An 11,382-nucleotide genomic window follows, 5' to 3' on the forward strand; every position below is an offset into this window, starting at 1 on the left:
GGCTTCCCCTTTGGTCCGGATGACACGATGTCGAATATTTCCAAAAACAATTTGAAATGTGGACTCGTCAGACCACAGAATACTTTTCCACTTTGCATGTCCATCTTAGATGATTTCGGGCCCAGAGAAGCTGGCAGCGTTTCTGGATGTTGTTGATAAATGGCTTTCACTTTGCATAGTAGAGCTTTAACTTGCACTTACAGATGTAGCAAAGAACTGTATTTAGTGACAGTGGTTTTCTGAAGTGTTCCTGAGCCCATGTGGTGATATCCTTTCGAGATTGATGTCGGTTTTTGATACAGTGCAGTCCGAGGGATCAAAGGTCATGGTCTTTCAATGTTGGTTTCTGGCCGTGTCCCTTACGTGGAGTGATTTCTCAAGATTCTCTGAACCTTTTGATGATAATATGAACCATAGATGTTGAAATCCCTAAATATCTTGCAATTGCACTTTGAGAAACGTTGTTCTGAAACTGTTTGCCTATTTGCTCACACAGTTGTGGACAAAGGGGTTTACCTCACCCCATCCTTTCTTGTGAAAGACTGAGCATTTTTTGGGAAGCTGTTTTTATACCCAATCATGGCACCCACCTGTTCCCAATTAGCCTGCACACCTGTGGGATATTCCAAATAAGTGTTTGATGAGCATTCTTCAACTTTATCAGTATTTATTGCCACCTTTCCCAACTTCTTTGTCACGTGTTGCTGGCATCAAATCCTAAAGTTAATGATTATTTGAACATCAAATATGTTGTCTTTGTAGCATGTTATAAATAATAAATGGGTTGTACTTGTATAGCGCTTTTCTACCTTCAAGGTACTCAAAGCGCTTTGACACTACTTCCACATTTACCCATTCACACACACATTCACACACTGATGGAGGGAGCTGCCATGCAAGGCGCCAACCAGCAACCATCAGGAGCAAGGGTGAAGTGTCTTGCTCAGGACACAACGGACGTGACGAGGTTGGTTCTAGGTGGGATTTGAACCAGTGACCCTCGGGTTACGCACGGCCACTCTCCCACTGCGCCACGCCGTCCCCAACTGAATATGGGTTGAAAACGATTTGCAAATCATTGTAATCCGTTTATATTTACTTCTAACACAATTTCCCAACTCATATGGAAACGGGGTTTGTAGACGCTTTAATCTTTGTATCATTAAGGGTTATGACTTTCGTTGGTAGGATGCTTAAACTTTTTTTTCTATATTTTCTATTCTGTTTCAGTCGATCTGACAAAACTGGACACCCCCAGTGGTTTGTCCTGGGAGTGGGACAAGTTATCAAAGGCCTTGACATTGGGATGATGGACATGTGTCCAGGGGAGAAAAGGAAAATAACAGTTCCCCCTGCCCTGGCCTATGGGGTGAAAGGCAAAGGTACAGTAAACAAATTGGATCAAGTTCTAATCTACATAGACTTGTCGGTACTTCACTTTTAAACTTTTTGGGAGAAACTACAACTAATGAATAATTGTAATGATAGGCAATACATACAACAACAGTGATGAGAAACTCAATGTTTGTTTTTTATATATTTATGATTGTTTTTTTTAATCATTATTTAATTTTTTCTATTTGAATGTATTTAATTATAATTTTCATAAAATATTAAAACAAAATTATTGTGACTGAAGTTCTTAGGAGTCAATTGATTTACTCAAGTCACTCGGTTCGCAGCCGAGTGTGAAGCGACTGGAATGAGAATCAGCACCTCCAAGTCCGAGTCCATGGTTCTCACCCGTAAAAGGGTGGAGTGCCATCTCCGGGTTGGGGAGGAGACCCTGCCCCAAGTGGAGGAGTTCAAGTACCTAGGAGTCTTGTTCACGAGTGGGGAAAGAGTGGATCGTGAGATCGACAGGCGGATCGGTGCGGCGTCTTCAGTAATGCGGACGTTGTACCGATCCGTTGTGGTGAAGAAGGAGCTGAGCCGGAAGGCAAAGCTCTCAATTTACCGGCCGATCTACATTCCCATCCTCACCTATGGTAATGAGCTTTGGGTCATGACCGAAAGGATAAGATCACGGGTACAAGCGGCCAAAATGAGTTTCCTCCGCCGTGTGGGGGGGCTCTCCCTCAGAGATAGGGTGAGAAACTCTGCCATCCGGGAGGAACTCAAAGTAAAGCCGCTGCTCCTCCACATCGAGAGGAGCCAGATGAGGTGGTTCGGGCATCTGGTCAGGATGCCACCCGAACGCCTCCCTAGGGAGGTGTTTAGGGCACATCCAACCGGTAGGAGGCCATGGGGAAGACCCAGGACACGTTGGGAAGACTATGTCTCCCGGCTGGCCTGGGAACGCCTCAGGATCCCCCAGGAAGAGCTAGACGAAGTGGCTGGGGAGAGGGAAGTCTGGGTTTCCCTGCTTAGGCCGTTGCCCCCGCGACCCGACCTCGGATAAGCGGAAGAAGATGGATGGATGGACTCGTCACAAAGCGTGCGCAAAAATTTGCCCGTGCACAACAAGAATAATATGCACAACTTACATACAAAAATACAAAAACGCAAATTAAACTTCTACTTCCAAATGAACCCTCTTCACAAATAAAACAACCGACAAAAAGGAAAACAGGCCCAATCATGCCAATTCAACAAAGTGAGTATATGCACGGCCTTGTAACTTTGACCAATACCTACAACTACCCCACGCATTTTGGCTGATTAAGTTTGTCTATGAACATCGGTCTAACATGCACCGCAACTGTCTACTCAACACTTATGTTAGTTTTTGTAAGTCGACAATGAAGAACACATTTTCGTTTGCAATGTCGACCTATCAAAGAGGCAGCAAAGTATTTGCTAAATAGAGATGTTAAAGTGTGATGATGATCTCTCGTTGTTTACTAACAAAGATGTGCGCTATAGATCGCTTTCAACAGTCCAATCCACTTAATTCATATCGCACATAAAAATTTTTTAAAAATCAATAAAAGTCTCACGAAGTGCTGAACAGTAGTTAAACCACCCATTAAAAATCTGGAGAAAAATAATCCAATCCAATCCACTTTATTTATATAGCACATTTAAACAACAAAATGTTTCCAAAGTGCTGCACAACAATATTAAAAACAATATTCAAATACTATCCAGAGCTCCACCAATGACTGAATAAAAACAAAAACTAAATACATATAAAACCAATATAAAAAGAATATAAAATAAATATGATTAAAAACGATTTTAAAGGGTAAAACCAATTAAAAGAGTAAATAGAAATCAACATTTTAAAAACACAGAGGACCACACAACTCACATAGTGTTATAAGCCAGAGAATAAAACCATATAAGGACAGTCAAGTAAAAAAATATTAAAGTAAAAAAAATATATAAAAATACATTAATTTAAATAAAATAGACCTAGAAAATGCAGCAGGTTTGAGCTGTGAAACGTGTGGGTGTGAATGTGTTTTAGGATGTTTAAGTGTAACTGAATGTTTAAGATGGACAAACACTTTTCGAGTTTAAAACATACACAGAGAATGTCTGCAACTTGTGGACGACAGCAGACCATAGGTTGTAATACGTCACGTGACTTTTGAAGGGAAGTAAACAAAGTGGTGGGCCGCCAAACCACTATGGTCACTGTGCAGCAAACAGAGTGTGAACTATCTGGGAACGCAAGGGGCCTAGATCTTACCGCTAGAAGTAGATAGTAGCAAAAAACTATTTAAATATGCAATGGAATCTATCACTATACTTCATCAAAACAAAATTATTTAAGTAATATGAAGTGAAGTGAATTATATTTTATATAGCGCTTTTCTCTAGTGACTCAAAGCGCTTTACATAGTGAAACCCAATATCTAAGTTACATTTAAACCAGTGTGGGTGGCACTGGGAGCAGGTAGGTAAAGTGTCTTGCCCAAGGACACAACGGCAGCGACTAGGATGGCGGAAGCGGGAATCGAACCTGCAACCCTCAAGTTGCTGGCACGGCCACTCTTCCAACCGAGCTATGCCGCCCCATGAAGGATTATCAGTCGGCCGCGTTCCCAGACATGTCGAACCATTGTGTGCTCCAGACGCCATTCTACATGGTGAAACAGTTTGAAACTTGGAAAAGTATGGCGGTCTTCAACTCCTTTGTGTGGCAAATTGATATCAAGACTCTCCGAGATAAATCCTGCATTGTTTTTGCTCGGGTAAATTGTATTTCTTGATTTAACTTGATTGTTGTCTTTTTGTTGCATGCGCCGCTTACAAATACGCGTGTTTCGCCCCATCTTTATCAAACTATAACTATAAAGCTCAACATGGTGTGTGTGCTGAAAGCTTTATTTATGATTGGTACTGTTGGTAAAGGCTTAACTCTTTTAGATTTTGCTCACATTTGCGCTCTTTTATTTAAACTCACCGAGTGAATGGTTTACATAACACTTGTAGCAAAAATGCCTTTTAAGAACTCTGAAACAAGATAAAATAGAAATTATATCAAGATCATATTTAAATGAGAAACACAAAACGTTCAAAGTATATCAAACAAACCTTTAAAAAAAGGGATTATTGCACATTTAGACTGAAGTGCGTGCCACTTTTGTCGTTTTTTTGTCAAATTTGAAAAAAAAATTACCACCGGTAGTCACACACACACTAGGTGTGGTGAAATTACTCTCTGAATTTGACCCATCCCCTTGTACCACCTTCCTGGGAGGTAAGGGGAGCAGTGAGCAGCAGTGAGCAGCAGCGGTGGCCGTGCCCGGGAATAATTTTGGTGATTTAAAGTTAAAGTACCAATGATTGTCACACACACGCTAAGTGTGGTGAAATTTGTCATCTGCATTTGACTAGGGGTGTAACGGTACACAAAAATTTTGGTTCGGTACGTACCAAAGAGGCAGTAAAGTATTTGCTAGATAGAGATGTTAAAGAGGTCGCAGTTCGGTTCATTTTCGGTACAGTAAGAAAACAACAAAATATCATTTTTTTGGTTATTTATTTACCATTTTTGCAAAATCTTCCACCAAAAATATTTTTCTTAGTTGAATATTTGATGTGAAGTAATCGGAACCTTGGATAGGTCAAATGTTCATAATAAGACTGATTTTGATTCAATATTATGTTTTGAGCAATGACAGTTTGAAAGAAAAAAAAAACACCTTTGTTTTATTAGTCAACGTTTCAACTTTTTCTAAATTACATTTAGCCTTTAAGCTTTTTTGTTTCACTTGTATTTTTTTGTTTATTTTAATAGTATTTTTAGAATGTGCCGTGGGCCTTTAAAATATTAGCTGTGGGGCGCAAATGGCCTCTGGGGCACACTTTTGACACCCCTGCTATAGATAATTAAAAATAAAATCTGATAAATCTATGGGTAAAAAGCAGAGACTGGCGACGCATGCGCGTTTATCATAACTCTCTCGCTCTCTGCCCCTCCCTCACGAATGTTGCTGCGTGTACAATTGGTTTTGTTTTTAACCCCTTCTTAACCCTTGAACGTACATGGAAAATACAGGCAACCCTAACTCAAAATGCCGGACATTTGAGACATTTAAGAAACCCCAAAAGAGGACATGTCCGGTGAAAAGAGGATGTATGGTCAGTGTATCGTAGCCCGGTCGCCGCTAGCATGCAGTGTGTTGTGCCTTGGTCTGCATTGTTTACACAACGTGCGGTACGCTACTTAATATGTCCGTGTGGAAACTCGTTCGGTACACCTCCGAACCGAACCGAAACCCCAGTACCGAAACGGTTCAATACAAATACACGAACCGTTACACCCCTTAATTTGACCCATCCCCTTGTTCACCCCCTGGGAGGTGAGGGGAGCAGTGAGCAGCAGCAGTGGCCACGCCCTGGAATAATTTTTGGGTGATAAAACCCCCAATTCCAACCCTTGACGCTGAGTGCCCAGCAGGGAGGTAACGGGTACCATTTTTATAGTCTTTGGTATGGCTCAGCCGGGGTTATAACTCACGACCCACCGATCTCAGGGCAGACACTCTAACCACAAGGCCACTGAGCAGGAAAATTTTGCACTATTTCGCCCTTCTTGATTACCTGTCAAAGAATTCTGAAGAAACTTTTATCCTTTTTGCGTTCCAACAGGCAAAAAAAAACTCAAGGATAAGGCATTTTCTGGGGAAAAAGGCAAAATGCCGGCCATAACGCTTTGATATCATTGGCCCACCACTTCGAATTTCAAATATTTAATGAATCAGACAGATGTGATGTCAGGCAAATACAACCTATAAGGGAGCATTTTGTGGTGTTTTTTTTCTTCTATTTTTGTCATTATTACTACTATTAATTATAATAAAAACAGTACAGATATTTGACAATGAACTCTGACAATGTGATTTTACTGACATCTAGTGTTTACTTTTAGGTCTGTGCAGTCTAAAAGACAAAAACATCAACACAGTATTTGTTATCCAATTTTTGTTAAAAATCCAGTGCTTTTTGGGGTTAAGGTTACATAGAACACTTAAAACATTGATAAAAAATTCATAAACTACATATTGTTTCAATGTCATTAAAAAAATAAGCCTCAAAACAGTTATTGCAACTTTCTGAAAACGCGGCTGTCAATTTTAAGGATTTCAGGCCACAACAGGAGGGACTGCCTGGAGAATTATCAACACTTGGGGACGGCGTGGCGCGGTTGAGAGAGTGGCCGTGCCAGCAACCTGAGGGTTCCTGGTTCGATCCCCACCTTCTAACAACCTCGTCATGTCCGTTGTGTCCTTGAGCAAGACACTTCACCCTTGCTTCTAATGGGTCGTGGTTAGGGCTGTCACGCCAAATTTCTTCCCCCCTACAAAAACTCCCCCAACCCCATTTACTTCCGGGGTCATGATTAATACAGACGTTTTGTTAACGCTATATTATAAAAATATAACACTATATTATAAAAATACAGACGTTTTGTTAACGCTATATTATAAAAAAAATGTAAAAACAATTTACAAACACAAGCAATTGGATGGCGCCTTTACTTCCGGGGTCACGTTTCCTCTTATGTCATCCCATAGCTTGTGTTGATAAATTGTTTTTTAATTTTTTTTATAATATAGCGTTAACAAAACGTCTGTATTTTTATAATATAGCGTTATATTTTTATGATATAGCGTTAACAAAACGTCCATATTAATCATGACCCCGGAAGTAAATGGGGGGGGAAGAGGTTTCTGTAGGGAGAAGAAATTTGGCGTGACAGGGCCTTGCATGGCAGCTCCCGCCATCAGTGTGTGAATGTGTGTGTGAAAGGGTGAAAGTGGAAATAGTGTCAAAGCGCTTTGAGTGCCTTGAAGGTAGAAAAGCGCTATACAAGTATAACCCATTTACTTGGCATACTTCATTGTCTACTTTGCTTTAAAACCAATGTGAGAAATTGAACTGATTTTAACTTAAAAAGTTATATTTTAACAGTTTACAATTTCTTTTAGCGGGCTTTCTTTACTATATTTCATTTAAAATTTTGTTTTTATGCTGTCCTATGTTTGACTTGTTACTGATGTACTTTAATTGTGGTCACTGTTATTGTGCTTTACAAATAAAGTTGGTCAGGTGTCCTTCTAGTTACCAACTGTATTACTGCATGACTGTTTTTACCCTTTCTTCTTTTTACATTCCAGCTCTTTAGCTGAGACAGCATCACTTCCTCAACAGTGCAACCTTCTCATCCCTCCATGACTAAGCATGCACGCAGGTTCTAAGGTTCTACCGTGTTCACACTTTCTCACTTGTATTGCACTAACAGCGTAACCTTTGGAGTCCTTATGTTGTTTTTTCTGTTGTTATTTTGCCTGAGACTCCTCACTTATTGCCTTCATTTGAAAACCGAACAAATAGCGATAAATAGCGAAGCACGTATGTGTTGACATGCTACATTCCTTTCATAAAGTTGATAAACACTCAGTAACTGATGGTTTTGCATTTGCCTGAATTTCTAGGCCCTGTGCCGCCGAACGCGACTGTTGTGTTCGAAGTGGAGCTCTACTCCGTGTCCAAGGGACCACGCAGCATGGAAGCTTTTGGAAAAGTAGACCTCAATAATGACCGCAGTCTCACAAGGGCAGAGGTAACCACAATTACGGCAAACTTGTACGTGTGTGTAGATTCTCAGTCATCCAGATTTAGGTTAACTGCATAAAGTGAACTGAGGCAACTAGACGTTAATCTTTTGATCAAAAAGCTTCCTTAGTTGGAAATATTAGACTACAAAACCCAAAACCAGTTAAGTTGGCACCTTGTGTAAATCGTAAATAAAAACAGATCACAATGATTTGCAAATCTTTTTCAACCTATATTCAATTGAATAGACTGCAAAGACGAGATACTCAACGTTTGAACTGGAAAACGTTATTTTTTGCAAGTATTAACTCATTTAGAATTTGATTTTTGTTTCAAAAAAGTTGGCACAAGTTGAGGAGTGCTCATCAAACACTTATTTGGAAATTTCCACAAGTGAACAGGCTCATTGGGAACAGGAAGGTGCCATGATTGTGTATAAAAGCAGCTTCCATGAACGGCTCAGTCATTCACAAACAAAGATGGGGCGAGGGTCGCCACTTTGTGAACAAATGCCTGAGCAACTTGTTTAAGAACATTTCTCAACCAGCTATATCAAGGAATTTAGGGATTTTACCATCTACGGTCCGTAATATCATTGAAAGATTCAGAAAATCTGGAGAAATCACTGCACGTAAGCAGTAAGGCTGAAAACCAACATTGAATGCCCATGATCTTCGATCCCTCAGGTCGTACTGCATCAAAAAGCGACATCAGTGTGTAAAGGATATCATCACATGGGCTCAAGAACACTTCAGAAAACCACTGTCAGTAACTACAGTTGGTCGCTACATCTGTAAGTGCAAGTTAAAACTCTACTATGCAAAGCGAAAGCGATTTATCAACAACACCCAGAAAGGCTGCAGGCTTTGCTGGGCCCGAGCTCATCTAACATGGACTGATGCAAAGTGGAAGAGTGTTCTGTGGTCTGACGAGTCCACATTTCAAATTATTTTTTGGAACTGTGGACGTCGTGTGCTCCGGAACAAAGAGGAACCGAACCCTCTGGATTGTTACAGGCGCAAAGTTCAAAAGCCAGCATCTGTGATGGTATGGAGATGTACTAGTGCCCAAGGCATGGGTAATTTACACATCTGTCTACTTCTACCCATCTTGCATTGGGCAGCATGTTTAACTTTGATTTGCCAGATAAGTAAGCAGGAGTGTTGTTTATTCTGAAAAATATAATGAACTGAAACCAAATTAGAATTGACTAGGCTATATCATTGATCCCTTGCAGATTTTACACAATACCTGTGTTCTTGCACGAGGTTTAATTTTGTTCGATATCTGTCCAGCACTGTGGTCGACTGAGGTTGTTTTACATCTTTGTACTATTGTGGTTGTAGAATGGTAAAATAATTGACACATTGTTTTCCTTTTTGCAGGTAAAAGATTACTTGAAACTTGAATTTGAAAAGGGTGGGAAGCCACGAGATGACCCCTTCTATGAGAAGATATTGGATGACATATTCCGCAAGAGTGACAGCGACAAAGACGGGCATATCAGCTCAAAGGAGTATAATATTTATCAACACGATGAGCTGTAGTTTCTGTAGTAGTTGCTAGTTATTCTTTTCAAGTCGGTATGTTTAAATGCTTAGGTGATATAGGGGAACAAAAATACAAGGCTGTGAAAGGAAAGTCCACTATTTTCACTTTTTTGATGAAGACCTGTTGTTGATTGAAAGGGTAGTTACTATTTCTGATATGTAAGAGTTTGTGTGAAACATTCCAAGACTAGTTTCACAAAAGAGATATTGGGTTTCAAATCCCAGTGACAAGTTTTCACCATTAAAGTACAGTCAAGTCATTTTTTTATAGAACTGCAGGTAATGGAGGTAATCTGTTCCAGACACACGAACAAGTATCAACACATGTAAAGTACATCAATGACTTTTACCTTTATTGAAGACTCTTGTTGGCAAATACATCAATGAATGCAGAGGGATGGAAGTGCCACACCAATGCCACCTTTGTACTTTGTCTCTGTAAGACACAACTTTTTTTGGCCCCACCGTGGTATATTTTGCAGTTATCAATAAAAAATGTTGATAAACCGAATCACCAACGTGTTGGGATTTTTTGTTTTGGCACTTGACACGCAGGCAGGCAAACACCAGTTTGTTATCAATCAATCAATCAATGATTATTTATATAGCCCTAAATCACTAGTGTCTCAAAGGGCTGCACAAACCACAACACAAACCACAACGACATCCTCGGTAGAGGCCACATAAGGGCAAGAAAAACTCACACCCAGTGGGACGTCGGTGACAATGATGACTATGAGAAACCTTGGAGAGGACCGCATATGTGGGCAACCCCCCACCTCCCTAGGGGACCGAAAGCAATGGATGTCGAGTGGGTCTAACATGATACTTAGTGGATCCAACACAGCCGTGAGAGTCCAGTCCAAAGTGGATCCAACGTTTGACATTAACACAGATGGTATATGAAAAATTTGGGCAAAATGTGGTCGACCCTATACGTTATACAGCATGGATTAATTTTTTTATATTGAAAAATTTTAAATCGGACAAAATGCCAGAAAAGGAAGAAAGTATTACCCTGAACGACAATGCATGAAATAAACAGTTGAAATTTTGAAAATGTAGTCATTACATCTGTTTTATTTACTGGTATACAGTTTCATACACATAGTGTATATGCAGTGTGTGTGTGTGTGTGGGGGGGGGGATACAACTTTTTAAATTCTGATACGTTACTGATATTGCAGCCTTGAGTTTTAGCAGGTATATCTGATAGTATATCAGCAGGATTCATACCTACTTATTCTGTATTGTAACATGTTAGAAAAGGTTTACTCAGGGGAAATGACTCAAACAGATATGGTAGGTCTGAAAAACACTAACCTATTTATTATTACCCGTCTGAAATTGACTTAGGCCATCTTTGAATTTATGCGGTGTGGTAATTTTTGGCAACCCTTAATGGCCATGACAAAGTGAGATGGATACTTTCTAACATGCGTTTGCCTTGGAAACTTTGTGTTAGTAATATGCAACTAGAATTTTTTGTTTAATGCAGTGTTTTAAAATGTGTCATATGATTTTTCTTTTCTACATTTGAATCACTTCTTTTTGGTCTACAATAATATGTAATGGTGGTACTTGGGTCAAAATGTTGCACGGATTTTGTTTTACATAACATCTTGAAGCCGCTTTCCGACTATTTCTTCCTAATGAGCTGTTTTGTGGGCGATCTTATTTACGTGCTTTAGCCCTCCACCAAGCCAAGCCCCCTTCGACTTTGGCCCCACCCCGTCAGCCATGTTGCAGTTTTAAGCGCTTTCATATAGAGTCTACTCACCGATATAAGACAGAACTTAACGCTACTTTTTATTACAAC

The 11,382-nt window shown here is 40.0% G+C and overlaps 1 protein-coding gene across 1 annotated transcript in view; it reads left to right on the forward strand.

Annotated features, from left to right (window-relative positions):
• The window catches only part of fkbp7 (FKBP prolyl isomerase 7), a 12,081-nt gene extending 2,007 nt beyond the window's left edge, over positions 1-10,074 (forward strand). The window contains exons 2-4 of the mRNA XM_061918558.1: positions 1,231-1,382; positions 7,893-8,020; positions 9,399-10,074. Of these exons, the coding sequence (XP_061774542.1) occupies positions 1,231-1,382; positions 7,893-8,020; positions 9,399-9,560 (442 nt within the window). The 3' untranslated portion in view covers positions 9,561-10,074. The remainder of the gene's footprint in view (positions 1-1,230; positions 1,383-7,892; positions 8,021-9,398) is intronic.
• The last annotated feature ends 1,308 nt before the right edge of the window (positions 10,075-11,382 follow it).

The sequence above is a fragment of the Nerophis ophidion genome, linkage group LG13, assembly GCF_033978795.1.
Source record: "Nerophis ophidion isolate RoL-2023_Sa linkage group LG13, RoL_Noph_v1.0, whole genome shotgun sequence".
NCBI classification, from domain to species: Eukaryota; Metazoa; Chordata; class Actinopteri; order Syngnathiformes; family Syngnathidae; genus Nerophis; species Nerophis ophidion.